Genomic DNA, 22,519 nt, shown 5'->3' on the forward strand with positions numbered 1-22,519 from the left:
CTAAAGAGGTTTTTCTAAAGAGTTTTGTATCCTAGGAAGTGTTCAGGCAGAAGATGCATTTCCACTTTTTGGAGACAGGTCATTGGTTTTTGTTTGGTTTGTTTGTTTGGTTTTTGAGGGAGGAGCCAGACTTTTGATTTTTGCAATGTGGGGAACTCCCAGTTTGGAAATTCCTTTTCCCTACTGTGGATATGCCATGTATGTATAACTTATTGTCCTAGAGAGTGGCCTCTGGGCTCTGAGAGGTAAGACCTCAAAAAATGGCCACCCAGCTAATAGGAAGCAGAACTTGAACCCAGATCCCAGTATGGAAACTCCTTTTCCCTTCTGTGGATCTGCCATTTACTCAAAGTTTTACAAGGGGCTGATGCCTACAGACATTACGGTAACTTCATGTTCTGCCCCGGGAGTCCCATTCAACAAATGCATATCTATTACTTTAAATTTTGCAAAGATGTGTATGTATGTGTATACATATATATATGCACATATACACACACTGTTATATACACACATGTGCGTGTATATGTGCATGTATTACATATGTACATGTGTGTACACATATATATTCTCATCTGAGCCGCCTGGACACCTCTGTAGATTTTATCAATGTAAAGATGAGGAAACTGAGGCTCAGAGAAAAGCAAGGTCACCTGCCTCTGGTCACATGAGACAAGGTCTTCATGAACCCCCTAACCATTCTACTACACTACCTCCCTTGGTGGACAGAAATGGCCACTGTCATTCAAGAGGAAATCGATTCTCACCATCAGGCTTGAGAGATATGTGTTTTGCTAAACCATTGCTTTTCTCTCTTTTTTGCTTCAAGGGATGTCTTGTTGGGTAGGGGAGGGAGGATATATTTGGAAATTAAGCTGCTGTAGAAACAAAGATATCAGCAAAAATGATAAATGATCTATGAAGCTGGAAGGGGCATCAGTCCTTACTTCTGAGACCCCCTTCCCCCTTGTCTTCTTCCATGACAGCCTCCCCTGCCTCCTCTGGGGGATGCGCCAAAGTTGGGGATTTTTGGCAGGGAAGGGCAGGGGTCAGAAAGTCTGGAATTTAACTCACGAACCTTTGCTCATGACTATTAGGTCCTCATTGTTCAGTCATTTTTCAGTTGTGTTCTCAGCAGTGGGGTTTTCTTGGCAGAGATACTAAAGTGCTTTGCCATTTTATAGATGAGGAAACTGAGGCAAGCAGTTAAGTGACTTGCCCAGGGTCACACAGTTAGTCTCTAAGGCTGGATTTGCACTCAGAAAGAAGAGTCTTCCTGACTCCAGGCCCAGTGCTCTATCCAGTACACCACCTCAGATGACCCTGAAACACGGGTTCCTGTTTAGTTCTGCTGTCCTATAAAAAATTTTTTAATTACAAACTTAAACACCAACAAATGCAAATATTCAAGTACACAAGCAAAAAAGAGGATTGTGTGTGATACTGAAAACTTCTGTTACGTAGTTTATTTTTAAAAAAGTTTACATTACAGTTAGGATTTTGGTGATAAAATTGTCCAATTTGTTTATCTCCCATTTTCTTAGGTGTATTTCTTGTGTCATACTGATGTTCTTTTCTTTTGCATCTGTGACTTCCTATTAATTCATTCTTGTCCTCTCTCCCGTGGAGCTCACCCTTGTAATAGTAGAGTTGAGCTGTCTCAAAATGGCTCATTTCACACCTAGGGTTGATCACCTCTCTGCTGAGAGGAGGTGGTCAATTGCTTCATCAGTCTTTTGGATTCATGAATTGCATTGATCAGGGTTCCAAAGTGTTTCAGATTGAGTTGGAATTGTTTCATTCCTTGGTGTTAGATCTCTGTGCTTGGCACACACAGTAGGCACTTGATAAATGCATTGTGGTGATCAGGTCAGTTGTTCTCCTGGATCTGCTTCTTTTGTTCTGTATCTGTTCATCCAGGGCAGATAGGTGGTGCAGTGGATAGAGCACCAGTGCAGGAGTCAGGAAGACCTAAGTTCAAATCTTACCTCAGACACTTGACACTCACTAGCTGTGTGACCTTGGGCAAGTCACTTAACCCTAATTGCCTCATCCTGGGTCATCTCCAGTCATCCTGATGAATATCTGGTCACTGGATTCAGATGGCTCTGGAGGAGAAGTGAGGCTGGTGACCTGCACAGCCCTCCCTCACTCAAAACAAAGTCAAGTGCAATTCATGTCATTATTTCTCTGATGGCATGGTCTTCTTTGGCAATGAAGGATGAACGCACACATCTGTTCATCCAAGCCTTCCCAAGTTTCTCTGAATTCTTCCTATTTGCCCTTTCTTGCCTTCATTCTTGCCCCACTTCTTGGAACATCAGCCAACACCTCCGTGTAGAAAGGGACCTGGTAACTGGTGACCCTGGGGAGGGACCATTTGAGGGCAGGGAGAGTCTGGGCTTACCTGGTAGTGGAGACATGAAGTACACCCCATAGAAAGGACACACTTTCTTTCCCTGAGGGCACATATTCTGTAAGGCAAGATGCCATCCTGGCTCTTGTGACACTAACCCAAAGACAAAAGTGAAAAAAAAAAATCTGTCTTGCTTTACATCCCCTGACTTGAATTTATAAATGACTTTGGGATGGTGTGGCAGAACTCCATGCAGAGGATGAAGGTCCTTCCAGTAAAATCAGCTTCTTTCCATACTGGCGAGGTTCTCATCGAGAATGAGATTGCTTCTGTTCTGTGGTCATAAACATATCAGCCAATCTTCATTTAACCCACTTAACCTCAGTTTCCTCATCTATAAAATGGGGACTCCAGAGCTGTAAGGATTAAGACAGATAATTGTAAAACATTTAGCACAGTGCCTAGCACATAGTAAATACTATATAAGTGTTAGGTGTTTGTTGTTGTTATTGGTTATTAAGAGATGAGAGCCGCCTGCCCTATGCCCTGGGTAGACCCCATGTAGGATACTAGATTCCATTCTGGACACTATGGTTTAGAAAGGACATTGATAGCTGGACAGCAAACAGGATGGTGAAGGGCCTGAGTCCTTGCTATGTAAAGATCAGTTGAAAGGACTGTTGGGGACGTAACCTGGAGAAGTTTTCATCATGTATTTGAAGGTCGTCATGAGCAAGAGAAGATCCTTGTTCTGTTTAGTCCCCAAAGGGCAGAACCAGCAGTAACCATGGGTAGAAATTACCAAGGGGCAGAGTTCCATTTGACATGCTTCCTGACAATTAGAGCCCAGCCTCACCATGGTGGGCTCCTCCTCACAGGTTATCTTGAAGCAGAGGGTGGATGGCCACCACTGACTGAGAATGTCATAGACTCTAGATCTGCAGGCTGGAAGACCAGAGTTGAAAATCCAGCCTCAGATACTTACCAGCTGTGTGACTCTGGGCAGGTTGCTTAACCGCTGTCTGCCTCAGTTTCCCCATCTGTAAAAAAGGGGGGCAAAAACAACACCCACCACCCAAGGTTGTTATAAGAATCAAATACAACATGATATGAAAAGCATTCAGCAAGCCTTAAAGAACCGTGTGAAAGCTAGCTGTCATTATTATTGTTCATTTGTAAGTTGGACCAGATGACCCATGCATGATGACCCATGCATGACGACCCTTCCAACTCTGAGATTCTACGATGTCTAGCCAGACACCCCACAAATGCATGTCTTTGGTTCCTATAGAAGTTGAAAGGTAACTTTAATCCTGTGACGCATAGATGGTGGGTCAGGAGCATCTTTCCCTTGGAAATACCATTTATTTTTTATTTTGGGGGAGTCTGGAACTACAGTTTCATCAAAACAAGGAACTTCCCTGTGTAAAGACTTCCTTCACAGACACAGTCCAGCCACTCTTAAATGCTGGAGAGTTGCTTGGTGATTTGCTCAGGATCATATAGCCAGAATGTGTCAGAGATGGAATTTGAACTCAGGACTTCCTAGTTCTGAGGCCAGCCTTCTCTCTATCTGCTCCGCCATGTTGCATTTCATTCCTTTGGTTATTACTCATCTGGATCTTCAGTTTCCTATATGGAGGGATCTCCATGGTGTAGAAATTTCCTCCACCAGTATGCAAAACCATTTCATAATCTTGATCAATTTAATTAATGACATTGTTTGGTCTTCCCAACAGGCACCGCCTAGGATCCTTAGATCTCGATTCAGGAAGAAATGTACCTCATCCCCTGCCACTGAAACCATGTGAGTGAGATGAGCCAACAGCACCAGGATCCACAGCACGCCTCTTCTCTGCCTTAAAGAGCTATTCACTTAATAACATAGAAATCTGGGACCTCGGTGTGCTTTGAGTGAGCAGCATTGTAGTCATGGCCTTCTCTCTCTCTCTCTCTCTCTCTTTCTCTTTCTCTCCCCTCTTCCTCTTTTTTCATGGGAGAAGGGGCTAAAGGTGGAATAGCAGGGAATGACCTCTAAGTCCCTGAGGTTGGGAGTATTCACAGCCCAGTAGTCATTAACTTGAGAGAAAACTTCACTGCAGAAGTCATCTCTACTGTTTCAGAAATACAGAAATGTTTCGGGTATAAGTTTGTAATTTATCAGTTGTTTACCTAGTTTTTATTCCCATAAATGCAAATGATAGCAATTAAGACAAAATATCCCCCCTTGATAAGATTACTTTGAATCATCATGTACTTTATTATATTTTATGGTATTTTTGGTTAAAATAAATAGACTTACAGGAACCAACAATGGTTCACAGTTATGTAAAGAGACTGAATGAAAAAAAGTTTGGTTTTTTTTTAAAACAACAAACCCACTAAATTCTTGTTCCTGTACAGAATTTGTTAAAGCTTCCAGGTACAGCTCAAGTGGGTGTCTGGCAAGTATTTCACCACACGAGTGAGGACAGAAAAAATAGAGTTATGGAATAAAGAGAGATCTGGTGGTCACCCCTCTCTGGAAAGTTTTTCTTTTCCATTCGTAGTGAGCCTTGGATTTCCCAGATGTCCCCCTGAGATGTAACAGTGAGCTGAATACCGTGCAATGAGGAAAGTGAAAAGAGGCATGGTCTCTGCATTGGATTCCGGGGTAGGACTTTGACAATTGCTCTTGACGTGACCACAGGCAGAACCCTTCACTTTGCAAAGCTTTCTGGGGAAGTGACCATGCACCTACCTCGCAGGGATGTTAGGTGGACTCACAGAGAGAATGAGCTTAGCCAACGAAAAGTTCTAGGTCATAGAAGGATTCCCCATCACCTTCCCTGCACCGACCCATGCTAAAACCATTCTCACCAGACAGAGATGGGAGTTTTTGTGTCACAAAGCTCATGAAATCACCATCGGGTGAAAAGAAGCTAGAATCGTATTTTTGACTTTTAAAGAGAAGTTTTCCAGTGTATCCTAGACATGTTTGCAATTATCTGTGATAACGGGAGCAGGAAAGATTTGGGAAGAGTTTTGGTGGCAAAATTTGGTCCTAGAAAACATGATTATGGCTTTCCACTGAATTTAAATATTGCTCTCATCTGTGCATGGTAGCTTTCAAGAGACATTTCTCATGAATTTATGAACTCACCCCATGGGAAAGGAGTGAAGTTCAGATTCACCATGTAGAATTGAGAGCCTAGTATTTTTTTTCCAAAAAGGAGAATCTGGGTTAGATTTCATTTTAGTCTAAGTGTTAGGATAGTATTTTCATCTCTAGATTAGAAAAGAAGAGGGAGAAGCTATATTGAGTATTTGTGCTTTTGAAATGTACGTGTATTCTGCATGCAGTTAATCAATCCCTTTGCTTGGACTGTGTTGGCCCTTAATCTGTCCCATAGGCTAGAAAACACGTGTTACTACTATGTACCACATAAGACTTGCTGTCAACTGAAGTATATAACCAGGCTCTATTAAAGATTGTTCCATTTTTAACATAGTTAAGGTGCAGCAGGGGGTCTAGGGGGATGGTGAACCAGCTGGATTTCAGCAGGCTCAGAAATATGTTTGTCCTTGAAATTGCCTGCCAGTGTCTGTCCCTTGGGTCTTTTACAAGTGATTTCATAGCATCCTTAAAAAATTAAAAAAAACACGTCTAAACGAGTTAAGAGAAAACCCTGAGCCCTATTGTTTTTTTTAAAAGGAAGGCTAAGTATTTTCCCCTTGTCACAATACTTCCACATGTTATTAAAAAAGAAATGTGATTTCCCTCAAATGCACCAAACAGGTTATTTAATAGATACTCTTTATGGTTTAGAAAGATATTTACCTTTTAGCTAGCAATTAGAAAATACTCAGAATCATTGAATGTGCCCAGAAAAAACTTTGAGGAGCCCAGCTTGCATGCTTAAGTTATGCAATTTTTTTCTTTTGCAAAAAAAAAATCTGAAAACAAAAAAAAAAATTTAGCAGAAATTAAACTCCTATTGTGAGCAAGCTTTTTTTTTCCTCACAATTATGCAACAGGAAATTTTGACAAGTAGAAGCTGACAAATTTGCACTCAATTATGCCAAAAAAAAAAAAAGTTTGAAGAACTCTCAGATATGCTGTATTACTAGTCATTCTAAGTAAAAATAAGAAAAGGTGTCCAAGCTGCTGTCTTAATGTAAACTTGACTATTTCAATTTTCCTTCAAGTGTTAACATGGGAGTTGGTTTTTCTCTCTCAGACATTCACTGTACAACTGAGAAGTTTTCATATCTCTGGCAAAATGTGTATTTATCTAACAAGCTGTGTATTTGTGTATAGACTGACATGAAATGTGAATGCCTCCAAATGTACGCTTAGTGGTGTGCTCTGTCCACAAATAAGACAATGTTTTTCATTTACTTAATTACAGACACAGGTTGTTTACATAATGCTAGCTCAGAGGTCTGTAATGGTTATGTATTGACTTATATTTTTTCATAGCCCTTGGGCACATGTATTATTTGGTGGGGGGGGGTGGGGGTGGGGAGGGGCAGTGGTCTAATCCTTATAAAATGGGAGAGGCAGATTAGCACAGCCTCTTCCTGGCTTCAATTAAGCCACCAGCTGGCATCAGCTGGTCTTTGAAATGTGTGTTTATACATTGTAAAGTGTCCTTGTCTTTGTGATAGAATGCTGGTCAACCCAGCTGTGGTCTATATGGGTTTGTTTCCGTCTTAGCTTCAGGTAACCACCGCTCTCTACCTAGCACAGTGTTTGAAATGGCAAAGGACATTCACTCTTCATGCTCTCACAATTCACACTCAGAGAAACAGCTGATAGATTAAAGATCATAACTGTGCTTATGATGATAGTTGACTTCTTGTAATCAGCATAGAAAAATCTGTTATAGAACAGTAGTACACCAAACACTCGGGAGCATTGTCAGTGACAGTATTCCAAAGGCAAAAGTTCTGCTGTTTTGTTTTACTTCTCGCTTGATATCTTCATCTTGAATAAATAAAGTCTTAACCTTTTCTTTTAAAAAAAAAAAAAGGTCTTTTTTCATGGTGGGCATGAGGGACAGTTGATTTTTTTCTCCTCTGATGTATCTGGAGGGTGGGAAAGGGTCAAAAGACCAAAGTTTGGCCACCAAGTAGCTGAGTGGCTTAATGTAGAATTTGTCATCTCTAAAAATGGGTTACAGCACCTTTGTAATGGCTTACAAAATGATTCCTTTGCCCCATTCCTTCCTCTTCTTCATGAGGGTGACCCTATGGAGAAAATGAGGTGACATGGAAAAGTGCTTGGAAAACCAAATAACACCAAATGCCAAAGGAAAAGGAGTCTTGATTTGACATTTAGAAAGAGGCAGATAAACAGATGAAAGGGAGGAAATAAATGTTTTATATATTTGCTCATCTGTAAATGGCAAACCACTCCAATATCTTTGTCAAGAAAACCCCAAAAGGGGTCACAAAAAATTGGACACAACTGAAAACCACAACTAGTAAGTGTCTGAGACCAGATTTGAACACAAGAAGATAATTTCTTTCTGATTTCAAGCCCAGTGCTCTATACATTATGGCACCACCTAGCTACTTGCAAGGTTCAAGTTTTATCATTTTAAAAATCATCATTAAATTGAATAATTAAAATCATCATAATATCATTCTTCGTTTATCATTTTTTTTAAAGTCACTACCCAAATGTATTTAAGTACTCAAATGCCCTACAGATGGAAATCTAAGACATCCTGAAGGCTGTAGTCATTAAAAAATTGAATTACCCAGTGACCAAAAACTATTTGTACTAGGTAATGTAGTGGATAGAGTGTGCCAGTCTTGGAATTAGAAAGAGCTGAGTTCAAATCTGGTCTCAGATACTTCCTGGCTACGTGATCTTGGACAAGTCACCTGTGTAGAATGAGGAAACTGGACTCCCTGGCCTATAAGTTTCCTTCAAGCTCTAACTACATGACTCGGTTTTACTGGGTAGTATAAGCCACATTTAATTTCCTCTGAAAAACACATAAATACAAATAGGACAGTATTCTTGGCTATGTTTCTAAACTTTATTTTTTTCATCTACTAATAATTATTGGGCAGCTGGGTGGCACCGTAGTGGAAAGAGCACTGGGCCTCAGGTCAGGAAGATGAGTTTAAATCTGCCCTCAGACACTAGCTGTGTGACCCCAGGAAAATCACTTTCCTGGTCTGCCTATGTTTCCTCATCTGTAAAATGATCTGGAGAGGGAAATAGCAAACCACTTTGGTATCTTTGCCAAGAAAACACCAAACGGGGTCACGAAGAGTCTGACACAACTGAACAACAATTATACAAAGGTTTTTCTTGAAAATTTGGCTAGTAAACTTACATTTTCCCTGACGACAGTCTACTGTGCAATCTTATTGGAAGTTGTTCAATTTTTGTATTTTTAACAAATGGGTTGAAAAATCCACTGAAATTCTTCATTTGGAAGATTTTAAAACAGGTTAGAAAAGTCTGTCTCTAGGTTTAAATGTGCAGAGATGAGGTCTTACAGATAACACACGTTTTCCACAGTAAAATCTCATAGTGATGAAACATTTCCAAATATCCAGTTTCAAAAAAGGTCTCACTCTAGCATGAGCTTCTTTTGAAAAGCCGTTCCTTGCTCACTCATTATTAAAATGCTCCCTTTACTTGAAGGGATGGTTTGTGATTATTTTTATCTATTAGGGAGCATATGCCCCAGAGTCAGCTGCTATGATAGAAAAGATCAGCCAATGTGGAACACTTGTCTTTTTTTCATCTCTAGTTCAACAACCATTAAGCACTCTGCCTCAAGATAACCAAGAAATGTGTCAAGCTGAAGATTTTCATGATCATTCCCCAGCTCTTTACATTGACAGGTGGGTGTTTGCACTGTGACAAGCCCGAATGAGTTAATAAGCATGATCATTTCACTTTTTAGAAATCACAGTTCTATAAAGCACAACTGATAATTATTAATTATTCAATTAGATCCATTTAGCTAGCCAAACGGGAATTTTAATGCTGGAAATTTAATCTCTCCCAATGAAAATGAAACCCAGGGGGGTGATATACTCGGCAGCTATTTCCTTGGAGCACAGAGCTGGCAGAGAAGGGAGAGTGAGTTGGGGAGCTGGGTCAAGTTTTTATAATGGCACCAAGCATCTGACACCTGGTGTGTGAGGGGAAGTTAGGAGCTTGAAACAGGGTCTTCTCTAGTGGTGAAAGGGGACATAACAGGGGAAGAACATTGGGCACTAATGAGTTAGGGTGATAGGACTGCACTGGAGACATACTCCATGATTAGCCATTGTGGGGAGAGTGGGACACAACGCATCTTCCCATTGGCTGGTCAATACCCTGATGGCTTATCATTCATGCACCCCTCTTTGGAGACCACTGCCCTAGATAACAGTGGCTTTCACTGGCAATTTTCTGCCTCATCTTTTTACTGAATCAAATGCAAAATAAAGGTACTTTCAAAATCTTTCTTATCAAAACTCCTTTTTTCAAGGTTTGAAACAGCAGACAATGACACTTATATGTTCTTCCTCTTCCTGGACTGGTCTTGACTACCTCCTTAGCAGAGGAGGGAGGTCAGAGGTGAGAAAATACAGCAGAGAAGACATGGGAAATTGTGGCCTGGTGTTTACTCAGAAGTGGGAGAAACCAGGCACTGGAATGCCCATCCATCCATCTGGCCCAACCACCATGCCTCAAATCTTGACTAGTCCCAGTTTAAAGCATCTGACCCATCTTCACTGTTCAATGACACATCCAATTACACTTAATCTCCTGGATGGGGAAGAGAGGAAGCCAAAGCTTCCTTCCACTTTTCACTGTGTAACCCTTAGTTTGAAGGACTTGTGTGTCCCAGCCTAACCTTCCACAGTCTTGGTTCTCACCTTACCCTTATAGCAACGGTGACTCCCCTAAGGCCTTTCCACTCAGCTCTGTTCCTGTGTGATAAGGAGATCCCTTCCCACCTCCTGCCATTATCAGCAACATTTTTTAAAGGGCTCCCCAAACAAGCACAGCTCCTTCCCACCAATCTTGCAAAGGACATTCCCACTCAGTCAGCAAGTATGTTAGGGGTCTGCTAGGGACCTGCCCCAAACTTGCCATGACTATGTGTTATTCCTCCACACTCTCCCTAATGTACACTAAATCACTGGGAAAATGAGAAATGAGTTCTAATAAATATAAGAATGAGAAAATGAAAATGGATAAATGGCATTAAACTCAGAAAACTTTTTTCTTAAAAATGTGCTCCAATCTCTAAATGGTAATGGAAAAAGCTATTCAAATAGCTGTTTCTTTCACACCTTTCTGCTTCCGTAACCTGTCCAGTGAAGACAGACAAAAAACTAGTAAAATAGATTAAAGTCAATATTGTTTATTCAAAATTACAAGGTTTTTGTGCCACAGATGGAGCTTCCCCAGCTCATCAGATGCCCTACTGGTCTTTAATGAGATCTTAAGATTCAGCCTCCATAATCCAAGTGTCGCCCCCTCCCTCTTATTCTGAATGAACAAAATCACATTTACAGCAAAACCTTAGTTTCTTGGTCTGGAAAAAATAAAGGTGACCACATGGCCTTTTAAACCCTGTCTTTCTAGGCTTCCTGCACATCACTCTGCAGGTGTTCTACATCACAACTCTACATCACATTCCCATTCCGTGAGCCGAATATCTCATCTCCTCTCTCCGTGCCTTTGCCCAAGTTGTGCCCTAGGTCTGGAATGTTCTCCCTCCTTCCTCTTCCTCTCTTAGCTTCCCTCAGAGCTCAGCTCAAAGGCTACCTTCTATAGCAAGCCTATCTACATATATTTTGTATTTAATTTTCTGTTGTTTCCTCTTGTAAGCATCTGAGCCCAGGGAAGGCACAGCCTTTTCGTACTGTCTTTGAACCCTCAGTACCTGGCACTTAGTAGACCCTTGATAAATGACTGCTGAAGGAAAGAAAAAAACATGATGTTCTGGTGTTAACAAGAACAAGCCAGTGAACACACCACATGAATTTAATATAGATCACATTTTGCTAAAGTTGCCTTTCTCCCCACAAAGTCCGATACAATGAATACACAAGCATTTGTTATCAAGTCTGATTTATTCTGGCATTTGGTACTGTTGCCATTTAAGCCATTTGCCTTATTCATCTTTGTACGGAGATATAAAGATCTACACACAACGAGAATCACCTGCATTCTTTCCCAAATGTCCTGTGGCTACAGGTCTACACCTGGAGGTTGGTGCGGTTATGGTATTTCTGGAAGGGGTCATCGACGTACCAGTTCCGCCTCTTCCAGAAAGACGTGGTCATTTTGTCGAGCAGTTTGCTTTGGGTTTTGTTGCAGAACACCTGCTGCCGGAGGCGTCTTTTCCGCGCAGGCTTCTTTTTCCACAATCTCTTCTTATAACCGGCCTGTTGAGACAAAGTGACAAAGGCATTTAAATGGACTCCCTATGATCTACAAGTCCATGCTCATTAAGCTGCTTCCATGTGGTGAAGGGAAGTTACTAGAGAAGTAACAGGGAGAACCAGGCTGCCATCACGCCACCTTTTCTTTCTAGGCTTCCTGTCTGGGCTTCATTCTTTACTTCTCATCGGCTTCTTCTTAACTCTTAGGAACATGCACAGCCCCCAAACATACAACTGACTAACAGTAATCACAGGGCGCCCCTTCTGGCCTGGGTCAGAGAATGGGGAGAGTTCCTGTAAAAGCTGCCATGGATCACAGACAGCTCCGGGAAGAGAAGACAGGCCACTCTACTCAGTACTAACTAGCCCAGTGAGTCCCTGTGATGATTCAGCAGACATTTGGGAATCCTGAAGTATCTCCGCATCCCTGCTTGTGACTTACATGTGCCACACTGGGTGAATCATAGAGGAGATGACAATGAATTGAGCCCTCAGGGTAACAGAATGCCAGGTAACAGATAGTTTAACACTCAATTTGGGGAACATTTTGTATTAAAGAGTCCTAAATGTAACACTTCCTCAACTCCCCTGGTTTCTCTTATTCAGAGCTTTAAAATACCATCTTTTGAGGTGAATGCTGTTTAGAAGAACATCTTCTCTCAATTTGCCTTTAAAGGGGAGTGACTTTCCAGCATAATACCTAAGCTCCTTAGGGCAGCTGTTGTTTTCTGAGTTTCCTGGCTTCATACAGGACCTGGCACATAGTATGATCTTAACAAATGTTCATTGACATGAAAAAACCAAACCTAACATAATTTCTTTTCCTAAAATGATAGCTCCTCTACAAGCATGAGACATGGTCTAATAACACTAGGAAACGCTGTTGGCTTGGCTGGGTTACAGGTGAGGGTCAGAGGGTGAAGGAAAGGGAAATGGAGGTAGAATCAAACCAAGAGACCAGGAAACAAGCAACAGGATAATGACATGAAAGGGTGCTGCCTGCACGGACCCCAAGAATTTCTGCTTCATCTCTGCAGTTTTCCAACAGCTGGGGAGTCCTTCCTGTTGGCCAAATGATCTTTATAAGAAAACGTAGCTTAACTTCCAAGTGGTAAAAGGGAAATCAAAACTGAAATTTCAAGGTGGTTTTGCCAAGTTCTTACTGTTTTATCAGCTGCTCCAGTATGTGAAGAGCAAGGACATGGATCCAAATTTACTTTGGTCAAAACTGGAGACCACCAGGGTCAATGCTTCCCTTCCCTGCACACAAGCTGACCACCATGAAGCTCAGAATAAGCGCTCAGCTGCGTCATATGGAAGGGGCTTCAGCATCCATCAACCCAAAGAGGGGTCATCTGACCACTTACAAATAATTATATTGGAACTCAACACTCAGCCTGAGAAGCTGTGGAATCCACATGGTGAAGCCAAGACTCAAGAGGGAGGGACAGCAAACCTGTCCAAAGCCACCATCCCAAACCTGGCTGTTTTCTCCAAATTCAGACAAGTATATTCAATACCTCTTGAAGTGTTCTGTGTTGGGCAGTGACACTGGCCCCAAAGGGGGAAGTCTACTGCCCTCAAACCTTGCCTGATGCTGGGTCACTGTCTGAGTTCTAGGAACTTTTATACTAAATAACAAGGAAAATAAGTGGGCCAAGTTTTGCATCACTTTATACAAGCTTTTGTACCTGAGGTTCCTGACAGGAGGTGCATGAATTAAATATTTTGACTACAATACTCAAAAAAGTTTGGTGTTTACATGAATCAACCCTATGGCAAATCCTTCTGTAAAGAATCCTACAGCAGTAAGGGGAAATCAGCTTTCTAAATCTGGACTTTTATACAAAGAGATGGCTTCTTAAATCCAGTCTCACTATAAATACAGAGGTCATCAAGGAGGAGAATCAAGTTAAGTAGTAATTATTGAGTTCACATTTATACACTGCTTTGTAGTTTTCATTCAATCCCACAAATGTGTGCTAAGAGCCTACACAGGTGGCATGCCAGCGGTACAAGGACAACAAAAGGGGCTGCTTTAGAGGTTTCTCATGGAATAATACCACATATGCATGGAGATATGGGTGGGTACCTATAAACAGGATCATTCCAAGAAAATCAAACACACCAAGCAGCAGCAGGAGAGACCCCTGCAGGAGGGGCCCTTCAGGGGAGAAGGGAAAGAGAACCATAGTCCAGATACAGGGACAAGAAATGGGGTGCTGAAGGAGGACGGGAGGCTGCTTCATGGTAGCTGTGGAAGCTGAAGGGTCTCCTCTCTTGCTCAAGTGCTCCTTGGCAGGGCCTAGGCCCTCATGCATTAGCAGCGAAGCTTTAACTGGCTGGACCTTCTGGCCTGGGCTGGACTGCCCCTTCATAGGTCACCTGGCAGCCAATCCCCTGATCAAGGGCTCACCATGCGATGCCACATGTAGTGTGGGCCCCTGTGCTTGCCCAGAACAGCTCATGATGCCTGAGCTCATGTGGTCCTGAAGCCTTGGCCTCCCCAGCAGGCAGCCAGGGCTTCAGGCAGTGCCACCCCAGCCACAGATATTCTTATAGACTCATCACTGTGCTCATTTTATACTTCAAAACAAGGTTTGAAAAAGGCCCTCAGTTTTAAAAGCAACCTAGATAGGGTGTGTGTGTGTGTGTGTGTGTGTGTGTGTGTGTGTGTGTGTGTGTGTGTGTGTGTGTGTGTGTATGTGCATGTGTGTCTGCGTGTGTATGTGTGTGTGTGTCTGTGTGTACACATAAACCCTGCCCATCTGCAAGGTCCCCTGCTAAAGTCCCTTCATGACATAAACTATGAAGTCAGAAATGTGCTTTAAATACAGGTCTGCACCCATGGAACAATTCGCATCAATACTGCTCCCTGTAGGACCCCGTGGCCACAGCCTCTGTACATTTGCCATCCCCTGACCAGCCCAGATGGGTCTGGGATCAATGATTCACTTACAGTCACAGGGAAGGCTGTGGCCAGGGCTACAGAGGGCAGGAGCACCATGCCAGGACAGCTCTACGGGCTTGTGCCTAACCACTGTACCAGCTGGTAAAGACCCAAGTAAGACAAGGCCCAAGTTTTCTCTAAAACACTTATCTGCAGTGCCTGGCACTGTGCTCTGCATACAGCCAACATTTATTAAACATGTCTGCAAGGCCAGACGACTAAAAGAATGGCCAGACTCAAGAGGAATTAAGTGCTGGGTCTCTACAGAAGATAACATAAACATTATCCAGCCTTGTTGCCAGTAGAAAGTCCAGTACAAAAGCCCTGGCTTGGATCTGAGGTCCTGGGTTCAAATCTCACCTCTGTGGAATCTTAGGCAAGTGCCCTCCCCTGAGTTAGCCTCCATTTCCTCATCTGTTGGGCCTGATGGCCTCCTAGGTCCTCCACACTCTAAATCACAGGCCTATGAGCAGAGAGACAAGACTCCTTTTGCTAAGACCAGCATATGGAGAGGACATGGCCTGAGCATGCCGCTCCCACACAGTACAAGGGGAACACTCACCTTTTTCCTCACCCAGAGACCACAGTGTAGGCGCAGAAACCTGAAGAGCACAGCTTTCACTGATTTCCGTTTTCCTTTTCTCAAACTACAGTACGTTAAAGTTCTGACTGGCGGTTGTAGGAGGGTTGGAAGCAAAGGGGCGACACTGAGTGATTAAAGAAAACAGAAAAGTTCATCGAAGGCTGACTGCACCAGCATTCTAAATGACAAGATGAGCAAATGTTTTATTTTGCACCAAGAAATCAGTCAAACAGCACAGGAAATCGACATGAAAGTGAACTTCTGGCTTTTTTTATTCTTGTCTGTAAAATGAAGGGGCTGGATGAACCAGAGGAGCTTTCTTTAAGTTCCTGAGTCCTGTAATCCCCAGTGGGCACCATTCAAAGCAAGGGGAAAATGATAATGGATGGACTGAAGGATCTCTTCTGTTGTTCCAACCAGAATGAGCCCTTATCCTAGATCAACAGACAATGGTTCTTACTATTCCCAGGAGGGATCACAAACCTGGCACCAACGTTGAGATGGCTATAGTAGGGGTCTTCACCCATACAGATACATAGGTGTGTACTCTACCAACAGCAGAGATACGACTTATTTTCTGACTTGCCTTAATAACTGCATTCTTCAAAAGGCAAAGGAGCTGAGAAGGGATGTTGTCCTTCTAGACTTGACTCTGATTAGGAATGTGGAAACAGTCATGTAAGTAAAAAAATGACAGGAACTTTTTGAGGAAATAATCACCTCATCCTAAGAGCACTTGATAGAAAAGAAGAGGAAAATTGGGAATAACACGCATGTTAGATTTTGGGTATGTATCTCACAGGGTTCAGAAAAAGTCAAATAGGACTGGAAGGCTAAGAAGGCTGGAAAGTTCTTAAAAATAGAATTCTTAGATACAAGGATGAAAGAACTCTTCAAAGAGTGCAAGGCTGCTGTTCAGCAAACTCACCAACTTACTAACTTTTAATAAAACACTTACAGAAGACAGAGACAAAGGCAGGCCATGAAAGATGAACCACAAAAAATACTTAAAACAAAGAGATTTTTTGAAGCTCCCTTCATTTAAGTGGAAGGTCCAAAACGGCCCAGGGTCACTGTTCAGGCAGAACTGCTCAACTTTTTTTGTTATGGTTTTTCTGTATTAAGGAAAATGATCTTTAGAACCAGAAGGAAAGAAAAAAAAAGGACTAACAAGGAGTTGAAACCAAGTTAAGGGAGAGAATCTTGAGCTCCTTGTTCATGAAAAATTGTGCAGAGCTAGAGAGAGCCAGAGATCTAGAGCTGGATTTTTAATAAAAGGAAGAGAGTGGAGCCTTCATCCTACAGACCCTGGCTTCAATTCCTGGCAAAATTCTAGACTGTATTATGAAAGGGACAGAGTGTGAGCAGTGAAGAAAGAGAAGCAATAATCCCTCAAAATCAGCATCCAAAGAAATGAACTGGTTAAAAAAACAACAAATAAACACTCAAACAAGGTGCCAGACTAACCTCACTTTCTTTGACAGGGTTATTAGACTGGCACAAGGAAATGCTTTGGCAAAAGAAACCTGATTTTCAAGAAAGCATCTGAAAAATTATTTTTCGTGAATTCTTGTGAACAAGATGGAGATAATCCAGGCTAGATAATAGAGTTGGAACTGGTTGGATGCAGGTGAGATAGAATGACCCAAGGAGTCATTAATGGATGGATGTCCACTTGAGGCAGCTCTCTAGCTGAATGCCCTGGGATCTATTCTGGACCCTCAAGTGTTCCATATTTTTTTATTAATGCCTTGGTTGAAGGCATAACAAAACAAGGAGGGAGACAGGTAACATGTATGAAAGTCAGGCTAGAATATATAAAAAGAGGCAATTTAATAGGGCTCACAAAATGACCCACTCAGGGGTGAAGGATGTGTGAATGAAAAAGCAGCTCCTGGGAAAAGGGGCTGTGAGCAGAGGGAGGCTCAGCAAGAGAGCACAACGGGCCAGATTTGAGGAGGCAACTCCTCCATCTCTGTCTTTCTATCCCCAGCACCCAGGACAGTGCCTGGCACACAGCAGGCACTTAATACATGCTTGTTGATTCCTTCCCTTGTTGTAGTCTGGGCTGGTCAGACTGTCCCTGCGGGGCTGCTCTTAGTTATGGGCTCCCTCTTCTGGGGAACAATGACAAACTGGAATGCATCCAAAGGAGGGTGGTCAAAGAGGACTAGACACCACAACACAGAATATCAGGTAAAGAAGCTGGGGATATTTAGCCCAGAGAAGAGAAAGCTTAATGAAACAAGGATGTGACAGCTATCTTCATCCCATGTGGATGGGGACAAGCCTTGCTCTGCTCAACCCCAGAGGGAAGTACTAGGAACAGTGGGAGGAAGTGACAGAGAGGCAGATTATGGCTGGATGACAAGAAAAATGTCCTAAAAATTAGAGCTGTGTAAAAGTAGACCGGTTTGTCTAGGACAGGGGAAAAAAGGCATGGATTCCTAAATGTGGAGATGAGGAGAGAATACGTTCCAGGTACAGGGGATGGTCTATTCAAAGTTACAGAGACTGCATGTCATGTATGAGAGACAGTAAGAAGGAAGTTTGGCCAGACTGCACAGTGTATGAAGGGGAGTGATGTATAATCTGCCTAGAAAGGTAGGATGGAGCCAAAGAAGGAAGACTATAAGCTTTTACTCCATCACTGGAGACTTTCCCTAGAGGTTAAATAACCCACTATCAGGGATGTTGGAGAAGAGACTCTATCACTATTTTGTGATGTGTAAAACATATACATGCTGGCCTAGCAAACCCTCCATTTTTACCACCAGTGCTGAAGGGTACACAATGCGTGTTACAAGCTCCTGCACTTAGAAAACTGGCCCTTGCATTCTACAACTTTTGCCCTGGTACTGGGGTGGTCATCCTTGTTCGTTGGCTGCCATCTTCCCATTTCCATATGCAGTAAGAAAAGGCCTAAAATAATACAACACAGGTAGTAATAGAGAAAATCATTACCTGTTAACCATTACTTTTTAAAATTATCTTTTCTTTTACAATTTTATTTGTCTGATTTAGTTATTGCTTAACTAATTGATGTTTCCTGAAATAGACTGTACCTATTAAGGACTGCTGAAGGGTGCCCGCACCCCAGACTTCGAACAGGTGGGACTAGTTTGGCAGCAGGAGAAACAAGCGGTGTTTGAAAATGCCTGAAAGGTTGTCTGTACAGCGTGGAAACCAGACGCATAGAGTTGGAGCAGTTTTGGAGGGCTGATGAAACCAAAATACTGAGGGGTCGAATGATTCCTGTGAACAGAGAAAGACAGAGAAGTGATCCCCAAGACAATACTATGAAAGGTATTTATATTAAACAGTGGCTCAAAATTGCCAAGTGTTGCAAAAAAGCATTAATCAAACATCATTAACCAAACAATCATCAAACATTTCCTGAGTTCTTACTATGGTCACTTAGTAGAGTGAAGGATACAGAAAATGTATGATGCATGATCACTAGCCTCAACCAGCTTACAACATACCCTGGAGAATTAATACAACATTCCCCAAAAGACAAGTGATCCAAGGACATGAACAAGCAGTTTTCTTTCTTTTTGATTTTTTTGCAGGCAATTGGGGTGAAGTAGCTTGTCCAGGGTCATACCACTAGTAAGCTTTAGAGGCCTAATTTGAACTCAGGTCCTCTTTCCTCCAGGCCCGGTGTTCCATCCACTGTGCCCCTCAGTGACAAAACCCACTGCTTCATGGGATGGCTCACTCCACTTTTGGAAAGCTCCAGCTCTGGACCAGTTTGTCTTTATATCACCTCGCTGCCCTCTGAATTGGGAAGTTTTCAAAGGAAGAAATGCAAACTGCCAACAACCATGTGACAGAAAGCTCCAAAGTGCCAAATAAGATAAATACGGATTCAAAGCTCAGGCTATCCCACTGACCTGATTAACAAACTTGGAGAGGATGTGGTTGGAGTGACTAAGGACACCAGAGCTTTGTTGATGGAACTGCGTGTGACTTAATCTGGAAAACCATCTGGAATGGCACCCCAAGGGCCCTCACCAGACCGAACACACCAGCACTACCATGGTGGACACCTCTCTCAGGGAGCTCAAAGAGAGAGGCCAGAGATAATCACATGAGCTGGCATTTCTAGAGCACTTTAAAGTTAACAAAGCCTGCACAGCTAACACCTCACCTCATCTACACTACAACCCTGGGGGGGAGGTACTGTCCTCCCACACATTTATGCTTGCAAAGAACTGTGAGCAGAGTGGGTCTCCACTACCTGGAGACGTTAGGAATAACATGCTGTATGCAGAGTATCCAAGAGATGATGAATATAAAGAATCAGGAGAAACTTAGGAAGACCATGGACAATTCACATAACCATTGAAGGGTATTCCTCTGCAGTTAGTATGGAGGCCAATCACCATGTCAGATGATGGGTGCTAAGATGGGTGGAATGAGTCATCTGTTGTCACATGTGGCCAATGGCTTGGTTTATTTTGCTGAATTATTCTCCCAATTAACCAAAAAGCATTTATCACAAACCTGCAGTGTGCCAGAAATAAAAGTGACAAAGAAAAAAGGGAAACTGTCCCTCCCCTCAAAAAGCTTCCATTCTACTTGGGGAAACGATGTACATGGATAAGTACGAATAAAGTAAATACAAGGAGGTGGGCTTTGAAGGAAGCTAAGGAGTCTAGAATGTGAAGATGAGGAGAGAGCATGCTCCAGGTACAGGGGACAGTCTATTCAAAGTTACAGAGACTGGAATGTCAGTATGCGGGACAGCAAGAAGGCCGCTTTGCACGGGCTGTACAGGGCAGGAAGGGAGTGATGTATTATCAGCCTAGAAAGGTAGGATGGAGCCGAGGAAGGAAGAATGTAGGCTTTTACTGAGCACCTACTGTGTGCTAGGCATTCCTAAGTGCTCAGGGATTAAAAAAGGGCAAAAACAGTCCCTGCTCTCAAGAAGCTTCATCTAGTGGGGAGAAAACATGCAAACAAGTAGGTATGAGGTACCCATAGGATAAGGGGGAATAATACACAAAGGGAAGGCACTAGCATTAAGGGAGGAGGGGAAAGGCTTCTCCCAGAAGGTGGGATTTTAGCTGAGACAGAAAGGAAGACAGAGAACCAGGTTCTGAAGTAGACAGAACTGTGGGCTTGGAGTCAGGCCTCGGGTTCAAACGTCACCTCAGATGCTTAATACCTGTGTGACCCTGGGGAAGTCCCCTAAACTCTCTGTGCCTTGGTTTCCTGGTCTGAAAAATGAGAGGGTGGGGTTCAATGATTTCCGAGGTCTAAATCTATAATCATCTAAGAAATAGGGGCTTATCGATTTCTAAATCTGGTGCAGCAGCTGGTTTCTGGCTCGAACCTTCGGGACGCACGTCCCACCACGTGGGCGCACACCTCGACGTCATCCTCCATCCCCCCTGCCCTCCGCACAACCACGTGGCCACATCCCCCGGGTCTGGCTTCTACATTAGCTGGCTCGGAGTCGGGGGTCCCGGGGAAGACCTATGGCTGTGCCGTGCACACAGTAGGCGCTTCGCGGTTGCTTGCTGACTAGAAGACGCTTTGTGTCTCCCTAGCCTCAGTTTCTCCATCTGTAAAACGAGAACCTCCAATGGCACTTCCTTTTTTTCCGAGCAGGTGCGCTCGTCCCACGGAAGCCAAAGTCACGCTTCCTCCTCCTCTCCCTTTCCCCCGCCCCCCTCTAACAACGTGGGGGGAGGGGGAAGGAGACTGGGCTAGAGCAAAGTGCGCATGCGGAGTGGGGTAGAGGACCCGGCTCCGCTCCGTCAGGATGGCAGTGGGGCGGGGGAACGGGCCCTGGAGAAGCGGGGTGACTGCAGGGAACCCAGCCCGCCCTGTCCGCTCCCACCGCGCCCCGCAGGGTGCTCCCGCCCCGGAGCCCGGGGCTTCTCACTAACCTGCGGCGGCCCGGGCCGCCAAAGCGGACGCCGCCATCTTCTCGCTGCACCTACGGAGGCCACTTAGGGCCAAAATCCCCGGGGGCGGGGCGAAGGCGGGGGAGGTGAGGGGGCGGGGCCTGTGCTACCGGAAGCGGGGGCGGGGAGAGGAGTGAAGGACAGTAAAGGCGAAGGAGAGGCCCTAGGGGGCCACGCAGCCCCGCCCCCTCCTGCAGCAGCTAGGAAACAGGATTTGGAAGCAGAAGAGCCTTCAGCAGTCCTGGATCCCGCGCGAGTGCCCCGGGCGGGAAGCTCCCCCGCCAGGATCCGGACGCTTCCTGCCGTAACACAATCCCCTTAAGTTCTCCAGGAAGCCATGCGCTGACTGCCCGCTGGAGCTGACGCCCCTCCTCCAACTCGTGTAGCAGAGATGACGTCATCCACCCGCATGAATATGGGTCTGGGTTCAAACCTCGCTCCGAGACTTCGCGGCTCTGTGACTCCTGGCCTTCCTCATAAGCGTCAGTTTCTTCAGACATAAATGGGGGTACTTGTAATATTAATGTTGTTAATGTTAACAGGGCTGTTGCGAGGTTCAATTCAAATTATGTATGTAAACCACTTTGTAAAGCATCGTGTAGAATGCCAGTTATTCATTTTTCCTGATGGATCTAGGCGTAATCAGCATCATTTCCGCCCACCCACCCCCAATTCTGTCAACTTTTTACATGTTTGGTATGCCCTTAGGACTGATCCCTGTTGGCCAGGGGTCACCGTTTTTGACCCTTGCACCATCCTTCAGGGCCTCAAGGACTGGCAATTTTCTTGGTGTGGACACTCCATCCCCTAACACAGGGTGGACCCTCTACAGCTCAGTAAATGGTTTTCAAGTGTTTTCAAGTAGATGTGGACTAAAAATTCATCACCCTGCTGCTAGTCCTTGGACAACAGACACTAGCAGATGCATTCCCTGCTGCTGGAGCATAGCCTTCGATTCAGTTCAACAATCCCTTAATAGAATTCCATTTATCAGACATGATGCCATGAGGCATTAGGGATACAGAGACAAACTTAGAAAATGGTCCCTCACCTTAAAGAGCTCACTTTCTTCTGGGGGAGATAACACATGGGTATATATAGACAAACATATATGCTAATTGGATTTATAACTAATTTTTGGAGTGGAAGGAGAAATTAAGTTAAGGCCTTATGGAAGTCCTGGTAGCACTTCAGCTATGTCTTGAAGGCAGTTAGGAATTTCAAGGGGCAGAGGTGAGGGAGAGAGTACATTCCAGGCATCAGCAGACTCTGCAAAGGTATGGAAGGAGATTGGCTGTTGTTTATGGGGAATAGTA

The 22,519-nt window shown here is 43.7% G+C and overlaps 2 protein-coding genes across 6 annotated transcripts in view; one reads left to right on the forward strand and one right to left on the reverse strand.

Moving 5' to 3' along the window:
• REEP1 (receptor accessory protein 1) overlaps nucleotides 1-4,870 on the forward strand; it is a 139,589-nt gene extending 134,719 nt beyond the window's left edge. The window contains exon 7 of one of the 2 annotated variants that reach the window (XM_072636947.1): nucleotides 4,096-4,870. In XM_072636947.1, the coding sequence (XP_072493048.1) occupies nucleotides 4,096-4,106 (11 nt within the window). In that variant the 3' untranslated portion in view covers nucleotides 4,107-4,870. The remainder of the gene's footprint in view (nucleotides 1-4,095) is intronic. The other variant, XM_072636946.1, reaches the window with a different exon arrangement.
• A 6,551-nt stretch (nucleotides 4,871-11,421) lies between these two features.
• On the reverse strand, nucleotides 11,422-21,610 carry MRPL35 (mitochondrial ribosomal protein L35). 4 transcript variants are annotated; one of them, XM_072636948.1, is made up of 5 exons: nucleotides 21,186-21,245; nucleotides 20,627-20,858; nucleotides 18,351-18,540; nucleotides 15,265-15,409; nucleotides 11,422-11,755 (listed from the first exon to the last, which is right to left on the reverse strand). In XM_072636948.1, exons 2-5 carry the CDS (start codon nucleotides 20,670-20,672, stop codon nucleotides 11,567-11,569), a joined length of 570 nt encoding a protein of 189 aa, XP_072493049.1. In that variant the 5' UTR covers nucleotides 20,673-20,858; nucleotides 21,186-21,245; the 3' UTR covers nucleotides 11,422-11,566. The 4 variants fall into 4 exon arrangements, with proteins under 4 accessions (XP_072493049.1, XP_072493050.1, XP_072493051.1 ...); XM_072636949.1 differs by having other exon boundaries at nucleotides 20,640-20,858; nucleotides 21,186-21,241; XM_072636950.1 differs by lacking the exon at nucleotides 20,627-20,858 and having other exon boundaries at nucleotides 21,186-21,610.
• Between the last annotated feature and the right edge of the window lie 909 nt (nucleotides 21,611-22,519).

This window comes from Notamacropus eugenii, chromosome 1 (assembly GCF_028372415.1).
Source record: "Notamacropus eugenii isolate mMacEug1 chromosome 1, mMacEug1.pri_v2, whole genome shotgun sequence".
In the NCBI taxonomy this organism is placed as follows: Eukaryota; Metazoa; Chordata; class Mammalia; order Diprotodontia; family Macropodidae; genus Notamacropus; species Notamacropus eugenii.

Excerpts from the sequence above, each read along its gene's own strand:
- MRPL35 (XM_072636948.1), bottom strand. The coding sequence starts at position 20,672 with ATGACGTCGAGGTGTGCGCCCACGTGGTGGGACGTGCGTCCCGAAG. Across the intron at positions 18,541-20,626 it reads GTGGGACGTGCGTCCCGAAG|GAATCATTCGACCCCTCAGT; the intron begins GTTCGAGCCAGA and ends CTCTGTTCACAG. Across the intron at positions 11,756-15,264 it reads GTCTCTGGGTGAGGAAAAAG|GCCGGTTATAAGAAGAGATT; the intron begins GTGAGTGTTCCC and ends TTGTCTCAACAG.